General features: G+C 33.8%; 3 protein-coding genes across 13 annotated transcripts; 1 reads left to right on the top strand and 2 right to left on the bottom strand.

The window, feature by feature from the left end:
- Positions 1–1,915: 1,915 nt before the first annotated feature.
- LOC133876467 (ubiquitin-conjugating enzyme E2 4-like) lies at positions 1,916–7,077 on the bottom strand. 7 transcript variants are annotated; one of them, XM_062314749.1, is made up of 9 exons: positions 6,828–7,077; positions 6,290–6,385; positions 4,767–4,880; positions 4,545–4,621; positions 4,292–4,371; positions 3,520–3,634; positions 3,165–3,217; positions 2,747–2,875; positions 1,916–2,285 (listed from the first exon to the last, which is right to left on the bottom strand). In XM_062314749.1, the coding sequence occupies exons 4-9, from the start codon at positions 4,586–4,588 to the stop codon at positions 2,152–2,154; spliced, it is 555 nt and encodes a 184-aa protein (XP_062170733.1). In that variant the 5' UTR covers positions 4,589–4,621; positions 4,767–4,880; positions 6,290–6,385; positions 6,828–7,077; the 3' UTR covers positions 1,916–2,151. The 7 variants fall into 7 exon arrangements, with proteins under 7 accessions (XP_062170733.1, XP_062170728.1, XP_062170734.1 ...); XM_062314744.1 differs by having other exon boundaries at positions 4,545–4,618; XM_062314750.1 differs by lacking the exon at positions 4,767–4,880 and having other exon boundaries at positions 4,545–4,618; positions 6,271–6,385.
- Positions 7,078–8,757: 1,680 nt separating this feature from the next.
- On the bottom strand, positions 8,758–14,737 carry LOC133874490 (ubiquitin-conjugating enzyme E2 4-like). 3 transcript variants are annotated; one of them, XM_062312320.1, is made up of 8 exons: positions 14,586–14,737; positions 11,917–12,030; positions 11,689–11,765; positions 11,435–11,514; positions 10,664–10,778; positions 10,311–10,363; positions 9,926–10,054; positions 8,758–9,123 (listed from the first exon to the last, which is right to left on the bottom strand). In XM_062312320.1, exons 3-8 carry the CDS (start codon positions 11,730–11,732, stop codon positions 8,993–8,995), a joined length of 552 nt encoding a protein of 183 aa, XP_062168304.1. In that variant the 5' UTR covers positions 11,733–11,765; positions 11,917–12,030; positions 14,586–14,737; the 3' UTR covers positions 8,758–8,992. The 3 variants fall into 3 exon arrangements, with proteins under 3 accessions (XP_062168304.1, XP_062168303.1, XP_062168305.1); XM_062312319.1 differs by having other exon boundaries at positions 11,689–11,762; XM_062312321.1 differs by having other exon boundaries at positions 10,664–10,766; positions 11,689–11,762.
- Positions 14,738–16,610: 1,873 nt separating this feature from the next.
- LOC133875386 (sialyltransferase-like protein 2) lies at positions 16,611–22,602 on the top strand. 3 transcript variants are annotated; one of them, XM_062313507.1, is made up of 13 exons: positions 16,611–16,923; positions 17,714–17,824; positions 17,890–17,963; positions 18,466–18,555; positions 18,777–18,854; positions 19,146–19,246; positions 19,758–19,950; positions 20,041–20,131; positions 20,212–20,276; positions 20,775–20,929; positions 21,017–21,098; positions 21,637–21,746; positions 22,309–22,602. In XM_062313507.1, exons 2-13 carry the CDS (start codon positions 17,737–17,739, stop codon positions 22,511–22,513), a joined length of 1,332 nt encoding a protein of 443 aa, XP_062169491.1. In that variant the 5' UTR covers positions 16,611–16,923; positions 17,714–17,736; the 3' UTR covers positions 22,514–22,602. The 3 variants fall into 3 exon arrangements, with proteins under 3 accessions (XP_062169491.1, XP_062169490.1, XP_062169492.1); XM_062313506.1 differs by having other exon boundaries at positions 17,597–17,824; XM_062313508.1 differs by lacking the exon at positions 18,777–18,854 and having other exon boundaries at positions 17,597–17,824.
- Positions 22,603–24,033: the final 1,431 nt, after the last annotated feature.

Raw genomic sequence — 24,033 nt, 5'->3', positions numbered from 1 at the left:
ATGAAAAAAAAAATGAATAAAAATATTACAGAACATAACTAACCAAATAAATAAACAATTCAAAAAATTTTAATTATTATTTAAAGCATATAAATGTAACTTACCATTTGTCTTGTCAATTATGGCTAACTGGTTGACAAGATCTTTTCTCTAGATATGTTCTTCAGATTTGGTCTCTATCATGAGGATGTTAATCATTTTTTTTTCTTTCTTTAAGCAATGATCTACTAGCACGAACTCGTTTAGAATTTGATTGAAGTTCAATAGTATTTTTGTTATTCTCCAGAATTTTATGTAACTACAATTATATATTTCATACAATTGAAATATGCAACAAAAAATATACTAAGCAATTGATTTAAATTGTTGAAGGCTTGATGTAAGAAGAAATCTAAATTACAAATTGTTAAATTGTTGAAAGCTTCCTATTTTTTTTGAAGAATGACAATTTGACAAATGCAAATAACCAAAATACACTCATTTTTACAACTTTTACTGTTTTGCAAATCAATGTTTTTATACCTCCATGATAGTAGGTAGAATGGCTCATTTTGACAAACAAAGTCCGGGCCATTAGCAAAGGCCAAAGTGAGTTAAAAATAAAAAATAAAAAAATAAAAAAAATAAAAAATAAAATTGGCCTTTTTGACGGTTTGACCCCTTCTAAACCCTCATAATATCTAAACAAAGAAAAAAAAAAAAAAAAAAAAAAAAGGCCAATTTTTTTTTTGCACAACTTTTACACAATTCTAACTACTTTTTTTTTTTTTTTTTTTTAATTATTTTTATGATCAACCATTGGATTTTTTTCTACATGTGGACCATAAATATTCAATGGTTGATTTTTAAAAAATGTTAAAGTTGTGCAAAAGTTGTGTAAAAATTGTGCAAGAAACATTACTCATAAAATAAACCTTGTAAGTCATAATTTTGAAACACTCTTCAACAAACGTCCAGCAAATAAGAGAAAACAAAAAACAAACGCTAAAGGCCAAAACGGTGTGTTGGGTGCATTAAGCTTAAGACAGTTAAACGACGCGTTCGCAACATTAAAATGATAGTTTTGACAAAGTTAAATGGTGCGTTTTTTCAATAACTAAAAGAACATCTTCAACTTTCGTCTTCAACCTTCATCAAATTATTTGAGCCTCTGACCTAATTATAGTAACATAACGAATATGGCAAGAGTCGTAAATCTCATTTTTCTTAAAAAAGATTTGGCCCTAGATGAATGGCTGAGGGTGTGCAATTAGGACATTCAAAAAAATTCAACCGGGAGTAAGAAGAATTTTTGGGAGGAGAGAAGGGGCATTTGACCCCTCTCGACCCCCCCTCCCTCCGCCCCTGTATGGCTGTATTGAAGTATTTGTTAGGTCTTACACCTCCTCTTATAGTTTTGTTTTACTTTCTATTAATATTGTCGTTATCTTGCTTGGATTAAAAAATTAAAAAAAAAAAAAAAAAATTGTCATTAACCAATGCTTTAATATACCCCTCCATAGAATAAAATTAGTTCAATCTCAATGGTAGCTTTTTATGTCCCGAGAAAAGATGTAAAGCCAGCCTTGAGGAGATAACCATGGAAAACTAGGTCCAAGTAGAAAGACAAAAAACCAATGGCACGAATCTTAGGTAGAATTCACCATTGAAAACCGGCTGCCAAGAGAAGGGTGGCCCAAGAACTTATATACACATGATTAAAATTGCATAGCCATATTCGTACAACCAATATAAATTTCGGACCTTAACATAAACATGCAGAAATACTGGACAAAACCCCAACATACATAACATAGCATCTTTAATCTCACAAACTACCTTCAACCATCCTTAAATCTCACAAGCTGGTCTTTCAGATAAGCTGGCCAAACAACTAACAAATACTTATTTATATTAAAACATTAGTAAAAAGATGTGGATTAACTTGTGGATTCCTTTGTTTCTTTGTTTTTCATTTCATCCCCTGTATCTTTAAACATCATTACAGGTGTCACAATGGAAATATCCAGCATCAATGATGATTCTACAAGCAAATAACATAGCATCATACAACTAGTTACAATTGAAGAGTACAGTATATTAGAGGATTTCATCGTTGCTGGCTGCTATAAAGATGGTTTTAAAATCAGGGAATGAAGCACACCCAGTTCATCATGGATCGGCATGTCCAGCAATATCATCGTCAATAGAACCACTTTCTTCGTCACTGATGTCCTCATCGCTACTCTCCACTTCAGCTGTGGAATTGGTGACAGTCTCCTTCTTTGCATATCGCTCACAGTATTCTGTTTCCACAAATAAAAGTGGAATACCTTATATTTGTAATTCCAGATATGGCATTCATGGCATTGTATTATTTAAGAAACAATCTCAAGGTAGTATTCCCCCTCTGCTATTCTTTGAAGAATTTGGATATTAAAATAGTTAATGTAACAATAAGAAAATCTGGAAGAATCTTGTATCAGGGCCATCATATTTCTCTATTTTTTTTTTTAATGTTCTCTCTCTTATACTATTTAAATGAACAAGATATATTAGACAGTCCTAAATCATCTTATCAACCTAAATATCATTTCACACAAAAATGTCATGAAAATACCCTCTAGGAAGCCCTCTGTGCCACAGCAGAGTGAGTTCCAAATTACAAAATTTCAGATAGTTGTGATTCTTCCTTGAAGTTGGTTTGCTAGAAAACTCATCAATATTGCAAAAAGAAAGGTAGATTAGATAGTAATCAAATATTCACCTTTTACTTTCTGATCATACTGCTTCCGATCCTTCATCAACAATGCTCCGGCGTCACCATTAAATGGGTGGGAAGGATTCGGATAAAGCAAGAGCTGTGGAAGGACAACTTCAAACACATTTAACAGATCTGTGGCAGCAGAAACCATGGGTATATTATGTGAGGAATCCAAGTGAATCCAAAAGGCTTAGAGAGAAATAGAGAGAGAGAGTTTGATGACTTGTGCAAGAGTAAAAGAATACAAAAAGATTGGTCATGAAAATTGTAACACATTCCAATCAGGGAGGGAGAAAATGGGGACCATAACACATGAAAAGCATGAATAGAGAGACCAAAAAAAAGTAACCTACACAATAGTTGAAGCTTGTACTCTTTACTCTTGAAGAAAAAAAAAAGAGAACTAATAATTGATGATTACCAAACATTGGACTCCAAGATTCATTAATAACATCCAAGCACACAGAACCAGATCTGCAATTGGTGAAATAAAAAAACCAAAGTCAGCCTTCTTGACAACAATCTTAAAAGAATGTTACCAGCAGTCAGTTTTCAACTGTCTATGAAAAAATCAGCAAAGCAATCATATTGTCAGTAGTTGATGCTTCTCAAGAAGAAGTAGCTAGCCAGAGTGTTTTTAAATTGTAATAGGACTGAACTTTATATAACCAAGTGTTCCAGCTGCTTTGTTCAAGCAGCTGAATATTACTAGGGCAGAAGAGTTTAGTTGGAAATGATAAGAGATGATATTGCTTTTTAAGGTATAAGTTGCTCACAGCTCATCAATATTTGGGTGGTATATCTTGTTCAAAAACCCAATAGAAGGAGACTTGTATGGATAAGCGTCAGGAAGCTCAACACGGATTTTCCAAACCCCGCCTTCATAAAGGCCTGAAACCATCACAGTCATATAACATCAAAGAACAAAAATCTAAAAAACCAGAAGGGCTTTTAAAAAAGGGGGAAAAGGGAAAGCTCTCAGAGGAATCACTCAGTAAAATAGGAATGACAATTATAGAAAAAAAAAACTGGATTTTCCTGAACCACTCTCTTTATAAACAGTCTCTCAAAAATCAACAAAACAAAAGAAAATTAAGGATCAAAACCTTATCAAGAATTTGAATTTAAACTTAATTTTCAATTATCTCTAAGCATCATGTAGCCCTGTATGTCTATGGACATCAACAACAGGAAGATAGTGGATAATGCACACCTTAACTAAGGGTCATTGGACTATAAAGTTTAGGAATTCCATCATGTAGCCCTGGATGTCTTAGGAATCCCATTATCTCTTTTCTCTGCTGTAATATTTAAAAGCATACAGGCCATAAAGTTTTCTAGGACTTGACCAAATTAATATTCCTTAGGATTGATCAGCAAGTAAATTCTGAATTCATTCACAGAATTCAATATTACTATGCACCCACAAGGGAGAGGGAGGGAGAGAGAGAGAGAGAGAGAGAGAGAGAGAGAGAGATCATATCCATCAAAACAATTGCAAAAGTACAACACATGATGAGGACATAGAAGCATGAGTAAGGGTAGTACTTTCTTTTGGACCATGGAATTCCACGTTGAATTCATTGAGTCCATCATTTATAGTCTCCACAGTATAATCACTCATCATCCTGGACAGCATTAACACATGTGAGAGGTGCCACAATGATGATCATCACTCATAACTTGAGCATGTGAAAATGTAATTGTAATCCTGAAATAAAACTCATGATACATGGCCAACTTGGTAAAGAGCATATAAATATAACTTCACATGGAGATCTAACAATATTGAACAACTCACAACTTCATGACATCCATCTCTCTCCTCTTGCTTGGAGAAGACATCTTAGTTTTTATAAACTAAAACTCCACAACCTGCTAGGATCCAACAAAGAAACTCATAGCTTTCACAATTGTTGATTAACGAATGAACTTCAATAAAATCAAACATACACTTGCGTTCAGCAATATTCGGAGATACAAAATGGTTGTACATAACTAAAGTACAAGAATAAGCACATACCGGTTTTTGTAGAGACTCACAAGATGTAATATGAGATGGAAAAGCAGGTATCAAAGTATCAGAAACCTCAAATTTTGCTTAACAGCTAAAACTAGGAACAAGGAAGTCACATATCTGTTGATCCAAAGAAAAAGAAAAGCAAATCACGACATCTTATAAGAAGATCAGTTAAATCTGCTTAAAAAACATAAATTTTCTTCGATATCACAAAACAATGCCATATCAAATAGTTAAACCTCCACCATTAACACCTTCATTTTGTGAAACTTTCAAGATAGGAAAGTCTACATTCAGAAGGCTATCACAAAGGAAATCACCATTGTTAATTTGTTAGGTTTTGTATTTGTGTTGGCAAATGCCAGTATCAAAACATGGGTCTTTTGGATTGTAATTAATAGTATTGAGTTAGAGCTGAGTCTGGTTCCAAATTTGGTTCAATGCTTGCACTTTATGAAGACTTGCATGACCCACACTCGAGCGTGCAAGTTTGGACGTTAAACAAGCAAAAACAAAAACTTTGTTCGACTCTTGGTCAACAATCACTCGAATGAGTTTAGAGGAATTCTAATTTTGTTTTAAATAGGATTCCTTGTTTAACCCAAATTGTTCGCCTACCTATAAATATCATGCTGTACACGATTTTTTATGTGAAGAGATAATAGAGAGGAGACCTGAAAGAAAAACCAGAGAGAAAGAGAGAGAGAGAGAGAGAGAGAGAGAGAGAGAGAGAGAGAGAGAGAGAGAGAGAGAGAGAGAGAGAGCCTATTTCTTTCTTGAGCATAACCTTTCTTGTTTCTCTCCTTAGTACCAAATAACTATGAAATCCTAAATTCTTCTGAAGCTGCTTTAGAGAGGAGATTGAGTGCGTTACTGGTAGGATTACAAGTCTTGTTTGAGTCTACAAAGATGTTGTTGAATGAAACAAGTTGAAATACTTTTCTTCCATAGTGAAATTTGCTGGTGGTTGAGTGTCTCCAGAGTGGTTTTTTTTTCGTTTAAAGAGTTCTTGATAAGTTTTACACTTTGTAAACAAAAATCCATGAGCACTACCTTTTTATTCACTGCACTTCTATTTGGAATTTTTTTTTTATTAATTTTAATTGGTAAAGTTGTCTTGGAGTTGGAACACCGATTCAATTCCCTCTAGGTGTGTTTATTTATTTGGGTCTAAACCTTTTTTCGACCACTAACAGACAAAATTAAAGGTTAAAGATTTTGTTTGGCTTGTGCCTTTCTTAATTTTAATTGGTAAAGCTTGTCTTGGAACACCTATTCAATCCCCTCTAACTCTAAGTGTGTTTGTTTGGGTCTAAACCGTTTTACAACCACTAACAGACAAAATTAAAGGCAAGTGATGTCTAAGATGAAACAATGGAAATAACTGAAATAGGTTCTAGGACAATTATTGTGTTAGCAATGGACGTATATAACAAAGGCAGACCATTATAAGAAATAACATGAAGAAAGTGAAGAACAGGAAGAAAAAGAGAGGAACCATTCTCACAATAAGATTGAAAATGGACCTTTTGCAAATGCTAAAAACAACTGGATGAAGTAAGAAGCTTCTAAAACCATCTAACCGACACAGTAGAAATTGCCTCAACTTGCTCGATTTCCCACTGAAATGAGAAAGAACACTCATGGTACAATCTTTGCACTTCACAATAACAATTAAACAATCAAACGGTCTCATGGGCCATCAAGAAATGATCCAAAAAAGCAATAAGCAGTGTCTGCTGCACAATGAAACCACTCAATTCACAACCACATGCTCCATCGGCAACAACAGATATACAAGAACCAAACAGAGAAACGAGAATCTTTCTATAAAAAACCATTTCAATCCCTCCCATATTCACATAAAATCTTCACATTCAATCACTTATATCAGCAAACAAAGCCAAAAGTTCCATAAAGTTCTAAGATTATACACAAACTGCTCTCATAACAAGATCTATGGACTACCCCATAAGCAAACCCAGAGAGACCCAATATACAATCTTGCTCCATTTGATTGGTTCCTGACAAAATGCGAGAAAATACAAAGAAAAACTGTCTTACAATTTGCCACTCAATTTCAGTAGAGCAAGTGCCACGGGTTGAAGCTAGGCTTTCTGATCGGAGAGGAAAATTCCCCAGAACCAAACGTGTCACGCGTGTCGCTTGGGATGTCCGAAGCAAGCTCGCCACGTGGCTTTCATGCAGTTAATCAGGATTTAAGGCGCGTCAGTGGGTACTGGGTTGCGGAAAAAGACCGAGAAGGACATTCGATACTGCTGTATTCATGCATAGCCGTACTGAGCTTGTTGGGGTTACCGGATTTTGCTAGAATACATAGAATAGTAACTTAAGTTTGAGTTTAGTTTTGAAGAGTGTTTGAATTCAGTTCGTTAAGAGCTTAGCCGAGTTCGAGTTTGGCTCGTATTAAATGAATTCAGTCAAATTTATATAAGGTGAGTTCACGAGTTTTGTTCGAACTGAATCGAATTTATACAAATATGTCTCATTTAATATACAAACGAATTATTATATTTACGAACGATTCTTTTATTTTTCAAACCGAGTCCAAATTAAATTTAAACAAGTCGAATTGAACCGAATTCACGAACGGTCGGACTCAACTAACACCCGTCATTTGATGCTGCAGTTCTTTACGCTTGAGTTAGTTCTGGAAGGTGTTAGTGGGTCAGTGGATCGTGGGCCACGATCATGGCTCATTTGTGGTTCCTTCATTTAGCAATGGTTGGGCCAGTGTTAACCACCCATGTTCTATTTATTAATACATTTTTTTTTAATTTAAATATTTGTTATTTTTGAATATCATATTAGAGCTAATTTTTAATTTGAAAACCCAAAAAAAAGTGCCAAAATCGTCGAAAAGGACAGCTGTTTGGTCCATATGTTAACAATACAGAGCTATGCACATAAATGCAAGCCAAACACTGACTGTGAAAATTAAAGTAAAACCTGAAAACAAGTAGCAAATAAGCAAATTCCAGACCTAATCATCCAATTGGTTCCCAAACTCATGCATACACCTTGCATATACCTTGCATAAAGAGAAATTAGAACTCAGAAACCCAAATATGAAGTTCATTTATAGGATTTAAGAATAAAAAATGATACAGATACATCTTCATACAACTAAATTTTAAATTCACTTTTGAATTCTTGGGACTTAATTTGAATCCAATAAATCTAATGGTAGATATGAAAATGAGATGTGTAGGAATATCATTTCTCTTTAAGAATGAGAAATAATACACATACATCTTTTACACATCTTCATATAACCAAGTTTCAAATCTACAATTGAATTTGTAGAACTCAATGTGAGTCTCATAAATCCAATGATAGATTTGAAAATGAGATATGTAAGAGGTGTAAGAACATCATCTCTTTAAGAATGAGAAATTATACACATACATCTCATATACATAAATCTTGTTAACAAAATCAATTCAATACGAAAGATAAATCAAGATCAAGAAAATGCAAAAGGCTCATTACTGCAATTTGATATTATTCTCTATAGCCAGCCTCCAAATCGTGCAACTCCATCATAAAACCTACTTTCCACATAGAGCAAGGTTTCACTGAAACCAAGTTATAAGAGTTATCTCCTAGTAGTTTCTTTGTAGCAGGAGTTTATAATCGAGTAGAGATTGAAGTTCATGTTATATTTTATGTCTTTGTAATTCTCTTATTTATAGGCGTGAGTGATTAATGAAAAGCTAAGTAAAATTAATCCCAAATAATATTGACGTGATCCCAAATAATATTGACGTGACAATCTCGACCCCCTCCTTTTATAGTTTTATTTCCTATCAATATTGGTGTTATCTTGCATAGAACAAAAAAATAAAATATCATTGGCCAATGCTTATATAACTCACCATACAATAAAACCAATATTAGGACCTTAACATAAACATGCAAAAATACTTGGAGAAACCTCAACATACATAAGAAGATAAGCTGGCCAAAGAAGTAATAAAACATTAGTAAAAAGATATGGATTAACTTGTTGATTCCTTCTGTTCCTTTGTTTTCCATTTCATTCCCTGTATCTTTAAATATCAGTACAGGTGTCACAATGGAAATATCCGGTATCCATCAATCATGATTCTACAAGCAAATAACATAGCATCATACAACTAGTAACAATTGAAGAGTTTAGTTAGTATATTATAGGATTTCATTGCTGCTGGCACACACCCAGTTCATTATGGGTCGGCATGTCCAGCAATATCATCGTCACTAGAACCACTTTCTTCGTCACTGATGTCTTCATCGCTACTCTCCACTTCAGCTGTGGAATTGGTGATAGCCTCCTTCGCATATCGCTCGCAGTATTCTGTTACAAAATAAAAGTGGAATACCTTATATTTGTAATTCCAGATATGGCATTCATCGCATTTTATAATTTAAGAAACAATCTCAAGGAAGCATACATTATTTATATATATATATATATATATATATATATATATATATATATATATATATATATATATATATATATATATTTTTTTTTTTTATGACGTTGAACCTCACCAAGGTAGGGCTAGGGGGAGTAAACCTCGAATACACGACCCCACTCGTCAAAGCCGTGTATCAAGTAATCCAAACGAACTTCAAGATGTCTGAGTTTATGGCTAATCCAAAGCCTGTCCTTTGACCAGGCTGCACCCTTACGGGTTAGGAAGCATACATTTTAATGACACACTTAAACGACTATAGTATTCCCCCTCTGATATTCTTTGAAGTAGGTGGTACCAACTTATTGTGGAAGAATCTTGTATAAGGGCCACAGGCAGAAGGTTGATGACACATTTTGATGGACCTTCCTCAGGAGATTTGCAGTCAGACCATCATATTTTGCCCACTTTTTTTATTTTATTTTTTATGTTCCTTCTCTTATACTACTTAAATGAGCAAGATATATTAGACAGTCCTAAATCATCTAATCAACCTAAATTTCATTTCACACAAAAATGTCATGAAAATACCCTCTAGGAAGCCCTCTGTGCCACTGCAGAGTGTGTTCCAAATTGCAAAATTAGAGATAGTTGTGATTCTTCCTTGAAGTTGGTTTGGTAGAAAACTCATCAATATTGCAAAAACAAAGGTACATTAGATAGTAATCAAATTTTCACCTTTTACTTTCTGATCATACTGCTTCCGATCCTTCATCATCAATGATGCGGCATCACCATTAAGTGGGTCGGAAGGATTCGGATAAAGTAAGAGCTGTGGGAGGAAAACTTCAAATACATTTAACAGATCTGTGGAAGCAGAAACCATGGTTATATTATGTGAGGAATCCAAAAAGTTTAGAGAGAAATAGAAAGAGATAGTTTGCTGACTTGAGCAAGAGTAAAAGAATACAAAAAGATTGTTCATGAACATTGTAACAGATTCTGGGGACCATAACACATGAAAAGCATGAATAGAGACACCTGTAGGAAATAACCTACGCAATAATTGAAGCTTTTACTGAAGGAAAAAAAGGAAAAGAAAGAGTTGATAATTGATGATTACCAAACATTGGACTCCAAGATTGATTAATAACATCCAAGCACACAGAACCAGATCTGCAATTGGTGACATAAAAAAACCAAGTCAGCCTTCTTGACAACAATCTTATACAAATATAACCCGCAGTCTATTCAACTGTTCTATGAAAAAATCAGCAAAGCAATCATATTGCCATTAGTTGATGCTTCTCAAGAGGAAGTAGCAGGCCAGTTTATTTTTAAATTGTAATAGAACTCAACTTTATACGACCAAGTGTTCCAGCTGCTTTGTTCAAGCAGTTAAATATTACTAGGGCAGAAGAGTTTAGTTGGAAATGATAAGAGATGAGATTGCTTTTTAAGGTATAAGTTGCTCACAGCTCATCAACATTTGGGTGGTATATCTTGTTCACAAACCCAATAGAAGGAGACTTGTATGGATAAGCATCAGGAAGCTCAACACGGATTTTCCAAACCGCACCTTCATAAAGGCCTGAAACCATCACAGTCATATAACGCAAAGAATATAACATAAAGGACAAAAATCTAAAAAACCAAAAGGGCTTTTAAAGAAGGGGGGAAAAAGGGAAAGCTCTCAGAGACACTCAGTAAAATAGGAATTCAGTGGTAGAAAAAATTGGATTTTCCTGAACCATTCTCTTCATAAACAGTGTCTCAAAATTCAACAAAACAAAAGAAAAATAAGGATCCAAACCTTATCGAGAATTTGAATTTGGATTTAATTTTCCATTATCTCAAAGCATCATGTAGCCCTGTATTTCCATGGACATCAACAACAGGAAGATAGTGGATAATGCACAATTTAACTAAGGGTCACTGGACAAGGAACACAAAGGTTTCTGGTGAGATAGATATTAAGGATCTTTAGGAACTTATAATGAAAGGTAATGGATCTCTTTTGTCTGCTGTAGTATTTAAAAGCATACAGATCATAAGGTTTTCAAGGACTTGGCCAAATTAATATTCCTTAGGATTGATCAGCAAGTAATTCTGAATTCATTCACACAAGTCAATATTACCATGCACCCACATGGGGAGGGAGGGAGAGAGAGAGAGATCATATCCATCAAACCAATTACGAAAGTACAACACATGATGAGGACATAGAAGTATGAGCAAGGGTAGTACTTTCTTTTGGACCATGGAATTCCACGTTGAATTCATTGAGCCCATCATTTATCGTCTCCACAGTATAATCACTCATCATCCTGGACAGCATTAACACGTGTGAGAGGTGCCACAATGATGATCATCACTCACAACTTCAACATGTGAAAATGTAATTGTAATCCTGAAATAAAACTCATGATACAAGGCCAACTTGGTAAAATAGCATATAAATATAACTTCACATGAAGATTTAACAATATTGAGCAACTCACAACTTCATGACATCCATCTCTCTCCTCTTGCTTGGAGAAGACATCTTAGTTTATATAAACTAAAACTCCACAACCTGCTAGGATCCAACAAAGAAACTCATAGCTTTTCCAATTGTTGATTAAAGAATTAACTTCAATAAAATCAAACATACACTTGTGTTCAGAAATATTCGGAGATACAAAATGGTTGAACATAAAATAGTCTAAAGTACGAGAATAAGCACATACCGGTATTTGCAGAGACTCACAAAATGTAATATGAGATGGAAAAGCAGGAACCAAAGTATCAGAAACCTCAAATTTTGCTTAACCGCTTAAACTAGGAACAAGGAAGTCACATATCTGTTGATCCAAAGAAAAGAAATCAGCAAATCAAGACATCTTATAAGAAGATCAGTTAAATATGCTTAAAAAAACAGAAATTTTCTTCGATAAACCACGGACATCACAAAACAGTGCCATATCAAATAGTTAAGCTTCCACCATTAACACCTTCACTTGGTTAAACTTTCAAGATAGGAAAGTCTACATCCAGAAGGATATTTGAAGGATATAACAAAGGAAATCACCATTGTTAGGTTTTGTATTTGTGTTGGCAAATCCCAGTGTTAAAACATGGGTGATTTAGATTTTGTAATTGATAGTATTGAATTAGAGTTGAGTCAGGTTCAAAATTTGGTTCAAGGCTTGCACTTTATGAAGACTCGCTCGACCCACACTCGATTGTGCAAGTTCGGAGGTTAAACAAGCAGAATCAAAAACTTGGCTCGACTCTTGCTTGACAGTCGCTCGAGTGAGTTTACAGGAACTCTAATTCTTTTTTAAATACGATTCCTTGTATAACCTAAATTGTTCCCCTACCTATGAATATCATGCTTTACACAATTTTTTTATGCGAAGAGATAATAGAGAGAGCCTATTCCTTTCTTGAGCTTAAGCTTTTCTCCTTATTGTCAAACCACTATGAAATCTTAAATTCTCTTCTGGGTATTGGGGTTGAGTTCATTAGAGATGGAGTTCCAAAGATTGAACGAGTTTGTTCATGGCAAGTCACTGTAAAAGGCCAAAGTATTGGAGCTACTTTGGAGTGGAGATCTAGTGTATTACTCATAGGATTACAAGTCTTGTTTTGAGTCTAGAAAGATTTTGTGAGTACTTAAACAAGTTGTAATACTTTTCTTCTATAGTGAACTTTGTTGTGGCTGAGTCCCTATAGAGTGGTTTTTCTTTTGAAGAGTTCTTCAAAAGATTTTCACTTCGTAAACAAAAATCAGAAATCTATGCGCATTATCTTTTTATCACTGCACTTATATTTTGGATTTTTGTTAATTGATTTTGTTTGGTTTGTGCCTCTCTCAATTTTATTGGTAAATTTTGTCTTGGAACACCTATTCAATCCCGTCTAGGTGTGTTTATTTGGCTCTAAACCGCTTTTCAACCACTAACAAACAAAATTAAAGGTAAGTGATATCTAAGATGAAACAAGAATATAACAAAAAGACTGAAAGATGTTATAGGGCAATGGTAATGAAACCATTATTGTGTCAGCAATGGATGTATCTAACAATGGTAGACTATTATGAGAAATAACATGAAGAAAGTAAAAAGGAAGAAAAAGAGACGAACCATTCTCACAATAAAAAGATTGAATGCTACGTCATCCAACTCTAAATCTAGTTCGTTTCTGACAATTAATTGACCTTTTGCATATGCTAAAACCAATTCCTGGATCAAGTAAAAAGTTTCTAAAACCATCTAACCAACATAGTAGTGAGTACAACTCAAATTTCTTCAAATGGCTTGCCTGCAGCCCAAAAAAATCCTAGTCCTAGGACTACCGCTCCAGCATAAAATCTGTTAAATATTTAGTGGATTAGATCTTGGTGGATTCCATAGCACAACTAATGTAAAGTGGTCTAGGGTTGTCCTCGCCTCCTGTGCGCTTGATCGTAAAGTTGAAAGAATTCACACGACAGATTTGAGGACAAATATATGTAGCATTGTACAATCTATAACCATTGCCCTTCAAATGCCTCCATATCAAGTTCAAACTAGTTGTCTTCCTTTCCTATATTATTATTTGGTCGTCACACAAAATATATATTAGCCTATTTATGTTGTCTCTTTAACAAACAACTATGCAGTAGCACACGTTATCTGTCAAGGATCAATACAAAGAACTCCATGAATCAACAAGTGTATTCCACATTTAATTTCTAATCAAGGGCATGACAATAGGGCTATCAAAAGTAATACTAAATGATTATTCAAAAAGACAATTACATTAATGTAACATACGTAGAGTCAGCAAATGACAAAAACTGTAATTTTAAATAAATAAAAAGTTGAAATTGCCTCAACTTGCTCGATTTCCCACTGAAATGAGAAAGAACACTCATGAATCATGATACAATCGTTGCACTTCACAAAAACAATTAAACAATCAAACGGTCTGATGGGCCATCGATAAATGATCCCAAAAAGCAATAAGTAGTGTCTGATGCACAATACAACCACTCAATTCACAACCACACGCTTCATCTGCACCAACAGATCGAGATACAAGGGCCAACAGCAAAACTTGAATCTTTCTATAAAAAAACCATTTCAATCCCATATTCACATAAAATCTTCACACTCCATCAGTTATTATCAGCAAACAACTAGCGCATTATAAATAATATGATAAATTTAAAAAGAAACAAAAAAGAGGGGGAGGTATATTTATCATTCAAATCCAAAAGTTCCATAAAGTTGAAAGATTATACACAAACTGCTCTCATAACAAGATCTATGGACAACCCATAAGAAAATCCAGAGAGACCCAATACACAATCTTGCCCCATTTGATTGGTTCCTGACAAAATGCGAGAAAACACAAAGAGAAACTATCTTACAATTTGGCACTCAATTTCAGTAGAGCTAATGCAACGGGTTGAAGCTTGTCTTTCTGATCGGAGAGGAAAAGTCCCCGGAACCAAACCGGAAAAAGAAATGGGAAGATGTGAAATTTCAGAAGCACGATACACGTTAACACATTTATTATATATACTGTATACATAGCGGAAGAGAGAGAGAGTATGGGGTGTGAGTTTCGACATGTTCAAAGCCACGCGTTCGAAATTCCGTAATGCACGTGGCAGCGAGCTTTGCGTTAGTCTAATTAGTTCGTGGTGAGTACGTAATTGTATGATTTAGGTCTACATTTTGGTTTTACTAATTAGTTTTGCTGCTCCAGCTCCACTCTGTTTTTTTTTTTTTTTTTTTGACAATTTTGCCATTTTGTTAAAAAATTATTAAAAAATTCTTCCCAAAGAAAAGACGGTTATTTCTTGAATTGTGGAGAGAACGAATCTTTTATTTTAGGGAAATGATTTTTTGACATTACATTATTCTACATTAATCATATATCAAGATACATAGGGTGTGAGATCCCTGCATGTGGGTCTTACTCCTAATGTGTCTTAGTGTAGAATTGATGTAGGAATAATACATCCCTTTATTTTAAGCTTTTTTTGAACATTTATCATTCAAATAAGGGTTTTGTTATAATTCAACCGTTGAGATTATAATATGTGTTCCATAAAAAAAATACAACAGATACGTGTTTCAATTTCAATAAATTCAGTTTTAATTGAAATTAGACCGAAACCGAATCCTTAAAATACTATCATACTGGCTTGTATAGGATTGAGAACAATAAATGGTTAGGATTTGTTTAAACAAAATGCATTTTGAGCAAAACATAGAGAGCAAATAGTCAATGGTGACGACATAATGGACTCATAAGATCAGGATTGGATCGTCCATTTCATTTAATAAAAATTGATACTATTCAATTTAAATAAAAGATCAGGATTTAAAATTGATGTATCTAATGGTGTATATAAAATTAATGTTGACACGCCTTTTAAAATTTAAAATAATGTGAAACCGTGTACACCATTAAATATATTAACTTTAAATCCTGACTATAAAATAAATAATATCAACTTCATTTCAAACGGAGAAAATCATATTCCCATAAGATCTATTCTTATCGGGAACCATCCAAATAGATGGAAAGTCAAACGCATATACGACTATAAATCACCAGCTGCGTGGTCATTGCTTAAGTGACAAGTATTAACTGCTTTTTAATCACTATATATTTAGTTTTAGGTGTAGACATGCAGTCCAGTAAATTAGTCGGCGAGAAAACACCATTATTATTCTTGATTTTTCATATTTTTGTAATTATATTTTTAAATTTTAAAAACATTAATTTAGTGTATCTATCTTTAAACTTTGTTTTTTGAATTTCATCTATCTGTTATAATTTTTCGTTAAATCATGTCAAAATTCACAAAATATTCCTGTTAAAAAAAAGAAGAAGATTTGGACATGGATATTTTTACAAATTCCGTTAAATTCTGACCAACGCTAAAATCCTTGTAAATTTTGTTTCTTCTTCTATTTTTACCTAAAGAAAAGATGGGATATTTTATGATTTTTTACACCATCCGTTAGCATTTAACAAAAAATTATAACAGAGAGTAAGATTAAAAAAATAAAAATAAAAATGAATACACTAAATTAACACTTTTTAAAATTTATGAATATAATTATAAAAGTGATGAAAAATAAAAAATAGTAAATGAAGTTTTCCTTAATCTATTAATAGGATCATATTTACAGTTCATGTTGCACTATATATTCTCCGCGTAATTAGCTGAAAGAAAATAAATAATTTGTAGGTTTTAATTATAGATCCCTCTTTTTTGTTGTAAACAATAATTAAGATGTGATCAATATGCGGTGTGAATCTCTTCATCGGTTGATAAATTTGTTGACCACATATGATCACCTTCCTAATTATCCTTTAAATTTGTCCATTCCATTATGTGGTGTACTCATTTTATATTTTTTCCAAATCTGTGTGTTAATGTGTTTGGAAGCTGTTTTTCTGTTTTTGGTTTGAAGAAGTCTTTTAATATGACATAAATGTAAATTATTTTCATGTTTTTAGGAGTATTTAATGTTTTTATTTTCAACATATAAAACAAAGGGAAACTTCGTAAAATCTCATTGAATTTATACTTTTTTTTAAATCTCAACTGTTGTGTACCGATTAATCCTCGTACAGTACATTTTCCCATTTCTTTTTCCTGTTTGGTGCCGGGGACTTTTCCTCTCCGATCAGAAAGACAAGGTTCAACCAGTGGCATTAGCTCTACTGAAATTGAGTGCCAAATTGTAAGATAGTTTCTCTTTGTATTTTCTCGCATTTTGTCAGGAACCAATCAAATGGAGCAAGATTGTATATTGGGTCTCTCTGGATTTTCTTATGGGTTGTCCATAGATCTTGTTATGAGAGCAGTTTGTGTATAATCTTAACTTTATGGAGCTCTTGGATTTGAATGATAAATATACCTCCCCCACTTTTTTTTTCTTTGTTTCTTTTTAAATTTATCATATTATTTATAATGCGCTAGTTGTTTGCTGATAACAAGTGATAGAGTGTGAAGATTTTATGTGAATATGGGATTGAAATGGTTTTTTTATAGAAAGATTCAAGTTTTGCTGTTGGCCTTTGTATCTCTGTTGGTGCAGATGAAGCGTGTGGTTGTGAATTGAGTGGTTGCGTTGTGCATCAGACACTACTAATTACTTTTTCGGATCATTTATCGATGGCCCATGAGACCGTTTGATTGTTTAATTGTTATTGTGAAGTGCAAAGATTGTGTCATGAGTGTTCTTTCTCATTTCAGTGGGAAATCGAGCAAGTTGAGGCAATTTCAACTTTTTTTTTATATTCATATGAAGATATCGGCCCACCTCCATACTATTATTCTTTCAACTATACTCTATGTAATTACTTCTTATGTACATTTTAAACTTAAATTATGTGGGAACTTCTCATGAACAGCTCCAGTATGTTATGGGTATGATTTTTGCACAACCAAAAGTGCACAACTTTTACACAACTTGAAATTAGGGTTTCCACTGCTTCATCGACTAGCTTCTTGTTCTTTGATTTTCGAAGCTTAGCAAGTGAATTAGCATCTGATGAGGCTTTTGCGGCTGAGCTTCTTGTTGTCTTTAACTTCTGGTCTCGCTGCAATCGTCATCTACATCACTGGTTTCTCCACTCTCTGTACGTAAAACATTGTGTTCGTATGCTAATTCTTTGTGCAAATTTGACGAATGTGCTATCTACAGACGGCAAGTATCAGCCTTCCGATGAAGATTTTGAAGCCTTGCAGTCTTTGCAGAGCGATTTCCAGAAGTGTGTGGTGAGGTTTTTGTTTTTTGGTAATAAATATTGATGAATCTATGGCATTGCTTTAGGTATTAATTGATTCAATTTGTGTTATTTAATGCCGGGAAATGAAATGATTTCACTAATTCGTTTAGCTTCTTGTTAAAATCGTCTTTGGATTAATTGAGGGTTTGGATACGAAATCGTTTCATTTGAATTTAGTTGCAAATGAGGTTACGTTGTGAGAATTATAGTAGCTTGAAGCATATAGGGAATTCAAATATCTGTTAAAATTCGAGTTTTGGGTGGTTACACTCTTTGTGAAGTGTGTTTAGTAGATATGAAATCTGTTTGGTCGCTTTACATGGGCATGAGGTTTACCTGATAGGGGTGGGGATACGAAGTTGCCCTGCCTTGGAGGGTTCCTTATCATTAAAAAAGAAAAAGAAATCTATGTGAGCTACATGTTTTGAGTGTAGGAAAGTTTTGCTTGGTGTGAATTTTATGTATTTGCTGAAACTTGATTCTTGGTTCAGAGTGCAAATGGATTAGGTTTACAAGCTGTGCGTGGTAAAGATTATTGTGAAGTCACGATAGACTTCTCGAGCGACACTGTCCCCAAATGGGTAGGTTCTTCTCTTAGATTTTCATTAGATTTGCTACTTTACGTTCTGGTGATGCTTGCAAACGTATAAATTAATAAATTATGATATGGGATATGTGAGTCCTTTTTCCAACGAACTTTTTTTAATATTTTATTTTCATGATATTTGGTATTTCTTTATACTGATTAACTGCATGTTGTTCTCCTCTGACTTAGTTTCTTGGAAATTTTGTATGTGAACAGAGAGATCCTAAAACTCGTGAACTAGAAGGGTTATCATTTAATTTTAATTTGTGTGAAGCTGTCGCTACATGGGAACAGGTGAGCTTGTGGTTCTGCATTCCAAAATATGTGATCCTACCATTCAACTGTATGCATTAATTTTGATGGAGACAAGATATGCTTATAATAGACTTAGTGGGATATTTTTTTAATTACTGTTTCATTTAGTTAACTGACATCTTGGTGTAACAATGTTAAATCTGTTGTTCCCATTTCTCTTTACCTAGATTATTGTCAAGTTCATAGTGATTTTTTTTTTTTATTCAATTTGTTTGTTTAGGATTTCCTTGTATGCTTTACATTTGATTTGCAAGTGAGTTGATTGCTCAGGTGCGGAATAGTACCACAATACTCACCAAGGAGTTCATTAATGCTTTACCAAATGGATGGGAGGAATACGCATGGCGCAGGATCAATAAGGGAATACTTCTGTGAGTAGTTTAAAAGTGACTGGTACTGCAGTTAGTTATTTTATTCTATGTTTGAAATGAAAAATGAGAAGAAAATATTGAAAGGAAAGTATCTACCCATATTATGAAGTATGTAATATTGATGCAGTTGATATACTTTCATTTAAGCCAGTCATGAGCTATTTGAATGATGATGAAAACCTTGCTATTCCCATGAGCTGTGTGAATATGTCATGGATTACTATTTCTAGTAAAACTATGATGTGGTATAGTATGAGAGTTTTACATGTAGTGGAGAATGTTTAGCTTTTATGTGTGTGTAATGACATCTTACTTTGTACTTTGACCTATAAATCATGAGGAAGTTAAAAATTAATACAAAAGAAAAATCTTGATAGAAAGTTCTCTGGAGTCTGGAGTCTGGGACTTGGTTTAGATACACCGTTTATAGTCTGATGTAAATTGGTTTCTTAAAGTTGCTGAGAAACTTCACAGCCACATGTAAGCTGATTTGTTTTATTCTCTGTTGCAGCAACCGCTGTGAGAATAAGACGCTATGCATGGAGAAACTTTCACTGGTACTCCCTGAAATGCCTCCATATCTTCCACGGCAATTTGGCCGGTGTGCTGTTATTGGTAACTCGGGAGATCTTCTGAAAACTAGGTTTGGGAAGGAGATAGATGGTTATGATGCTGTTATTAGAGAAAATGGTGCTCCAATTCAGGTTAAGCTGCTCCTATGTCGATCTTAGAAATTCTGGTTCTTACTTCACTTAATAAATGTTCTACCTTTTCTAATTTTTGATTTATTACAGAACTATTCAGACTATGTGGGCAAGAAGAGTACATTTCGTCTCCTCAATAGGGGATCTGCCAAAGCTCTTGATAAAGTTGTGGAGTTAGATGGTATGGGCACCATACTTTGTTGTAACTTGTGAAGCCTGTCACATATTACTAGAAGCACACTAAAGATATGGGTTCTGCAGAAATGAGGAAGGAGGCCTTGATCATTAAAACAACAATTCATGACATTATGAACAAAATGATACGGGTTCGTATGTTGTTTCCTTTTAGTTTTGCTCATCTTACCAAAACAAAAACGAAGTTGGTCTCCTATATTTGTCGCTTAAGTTTGAACTTTTCCTTTTAAACATTTTCTTTCTGCCTTAAATCATCAATTACAAATGTAATTAATTAATTGTTCTTGTAACTTGAAAATGATAGTTATTTGTACATTCATTTCCCTTAAAAATTACGTATATTTATCTATGTTCATACATGTATTCCATATTATAGGACCCTGCTTTCAATTGGTGCTTTAATTGGTGAATTTAACCCAGAGAGAAAAGTTTAATTGCTAAAAGCAAACCAATTTTCGAAATCTCTGCTTGCATCTACCTGTAGAAACTTGGCTCATTTGTATTCCCTCTAGAATAGATGGTTGCTCTGGCATTTGCTCGATAGAACTGTGAGACATCACTTCCTTGCTTTTGGGGATAATTATCTTACTGAAACCTCGGGTTTTCTTTTTTGGGGGCTATCTATGCAGGAAATTCCAATAAAAAATCCTGTATATCTCATGTTAGGTGCATCCTTTGGTTCAGCAGCAAAAGGAACTGGGCTGAAGGCTCTTGAATTTGCTCTGTCTATTTGTGAATCCGTAGATATGTATGGTTTCACTGTGGATCCCGGTTATAAAGAATGGTATAAAAATTTCTTTCAGCAGTCAGTATTTCCAATTTTATATACTTGCTAATGTTTACCTGAGCGGGAGCCTTATAATATTTGCAGGACTAGATATTTCTCCGAATCTCGACAGGGTCATACTCCTTTGCATGGTAGAGCTTACTATCAAATGATGGAGTGTTTGGGAGTAAGTCTTCAGCTTTTCTTTTCTCTATATGCTCATACTTCTATAGTTTTTTGGATCTTAACCTCATGAAAATGGTACCGGAATAAGCTTTTTTTTTTTTTTTTGAGAGAAGAAAGACTACCAATGCTCAGTACTTGTTAAGGAGGTTTGAAGTTGCAAATTCTAATTAAGAGGTCATGGAGCATTGGTGGAGGTTTTTTCTTTATGTGGTGTATAGGGTCAATGACCCCCATTTTTGGATCCCAGATGGCACTATACTAGGAAAATGCTGTATTTTTTTTTTTTAAGTTCTAAAAAAAAAATACCGGATTTTCATAGGATAGTGCCATCTGGGATACAATGCTGTAACCGAGCAAACAGTTATATCCTTGATATCCAGAACTAAATTTTTATATCATTTTTGCAAATAAAATTTTCCTTGTTGCAACTTGTATAAACACTACTCCATTCTTCCTTCCTGATATGAGTGAAATCTTCTCATTGGTTATTATTTTTTATCTTTAATTTGTCTTTTTATCTTTTTCTTCTGCTTGTTAAGCTTATCAAAATCCATTCTCCCATGCGAGCTGATCCAAATCGTGTTGTAAAATGGGTACCAAGCCGTGGCACAATTAGAGCCGCTAGAATCGCATCAGAGAAATTATTGACGTAAGTGAACTGAACTTATATTTGTCTGTTTCTAAATTTGAGAATACAGTATTTGAGAACAGGCTGCCATAATTGATTGGCTTGATTGGTCATGAACTAGTTGTGCTACTTCTATTTTCTCTCATAATTTGATAAACCTCTGCAATACTTGGTCCTGCAAGTGCAAGCTATGACACATTATATGATGAGTGGAATATATATCAACTATCAGTTACAACCTTGCAGACACAGCATGGCTAAGTACTTGAGGCATGTTTGTGTATTGAGAGGAGAGGGTTCTGTTTGAAATGGTCTCACCAAGTAGAGAAGACTGACAACATCCAATAATCCCAACCCAATATGATATGATTAATGCTCCAGTTTATAAACTTTATGTGAGACTCCAACTTTCGTATCTTTATCTACAATGTTAGTTGAGTTCTCTAGTGTATTAATTTGAAGGAGAGGAGTAGATGGGGCTGATTAAGGATAATCCCAAGCCAGATTTCTATGGTTGAAAAACTATTGTATCGGACATGTGGTGAATGATATTTTTTTCCTCTTCTTTTATAATTTTCAGTAGGAGGGTTGGAGCAGGGTCTGGAGACCCATTAGCCGCATGCTCAATTATTAAGGAGAGAGTTGAGAGAAAGCCTATCGCATTGTCAAACCTCAGAAAGGCTGCTGCTGACCATCAAAAATTTGTGAAGGGCACAACCATGTACCCTTTGGAGCAGAGTCTCGGACATGGGGCACTTTGCACAGTGCCAGCAAATCGAATCACCTAAATTGTTCCCCTACCTATAAATATCATGCTTTACACGATTTTTTTATGCGAAGAGATAATCGAGAGAGCCTATTCCTTTCTTGAGCTTAAGCTTTCTTGCTTCTTTCCTTATTGTCAAACCACTATGAAATCTTAAATTCTCTTCTGGGTGTTAAAGTAATACTAAAAGATTATTCAAAAAGACAATTACATTAATGTAACATAAGTAGAGTCAGCAAATGACAAAAACTGGAATTTTAAATAAAAAAAAAAGGTTGAAATTGTCTCAACTTGCTCGATTTCCCACTGAAATGAGAAAGAACACTCATGATACAATCTTTGCACTTCACAAAAACAATTAAACATAGGCCATCGAGAAATGATCCGAAAAAGCAATAAGTAGTGTCGGATGCACAATTCCACCACTCAATTCACAACCACACGCTTCATCTGCACCAACAGAGATACAAGGGCAAACAGCAAAACTTGAATCTTTCTATAAAAAAACCATTTCAAGAATCTTTCTATAAAAAAACCATTTCAATCCCATTTTCACGTAAAATCTTCACACTCCATCACTTATTATCAGCAAACAACTAGCGCATTATAAATAATATGATAAATTCGCATAAAGGTTTCATTTGTAAAAGTTTAAGTACATGTAGTATTTCTCTTAAATGAATTGGATTCTCGGTGATTCATTTGAATCGGAGAAGATTCAAATTCAGCATAATTTGTGATGATACCATATTTCGTACGTTTACGTTCATACTGGCTTGCAAATTACTTCTAAAATAAGAAGAAAATTATTTGAATAGCATCAACCTGCAGTTAACGAGGGAACGTCTGACAGTCAAGTCAATATTTTTGTCTCAATGATAAAATTAAACAAAAAAAAAAAAGTAGTTTTATTTGAAATTAGACCAAAACCAAATCCTTAAAAGACTATCATACTTATATAGGATTGAGAAGAGATGGCTATCACTATGACTTGTTTAAACAAAATGCATTTTGAGCAAATAGTCACTAGTGACGGTATAATGGGCTCATATACGACAATAAATCAACTAGCTGTTAAAGTAATGCGTGCTCATTGCTTGAGTGGCAAGTATTAGCTACTTTTTAATCACTATATATTTAGCTTTAGAAAAATGATACACTTATATTTCTTATATATCTTTTGTAAAATTACTTACAATAAAGTTTCAAATTTACTATTAAATTTGTGAGGTTCATGGGGGTCTCATAAATCTAAAAGAAAATTTAAAAATGAGATGTACAAAAAAATGAGTAGAAGATGTAAAAATATCATTTCTATTAGCTTTAGGAGTAGACGTGTAGTCTTGTAAATTAGTTTGCGAGAAAACTTTGATTTTTCATATTATTGTAATTATACTTTTAAACTTTAAAAATTATCAATTTAGCTTATCTATTTTTTAAATTTGTTTTTTTCAATTTCACCCGTCTGTTATAATTTTTTGTTAAATCATGTCAAAATTCACAAAATATCCATATTTTTTAAAAATCGAAGATTCGGACATA

The sequence above is a fragment of the Alnus glutinosa genome, chromosome 8 (assembly GCF_958979055.1).
Source record: "Alnus glutinosa chromosome 8, dhAlnGlut1.1, whole genome shotgun sequence".
NCBI lineage: Eukaryota > Viridiplantae > Streptophyta > Magnoliopsida > Fagales > Betulaceae > Alnus > Alnus glutinosa.
Note: the sequence above shows the minus strand (reverse complement) of the source record. Positions and strands in the feature narration are given on the sequence as shown.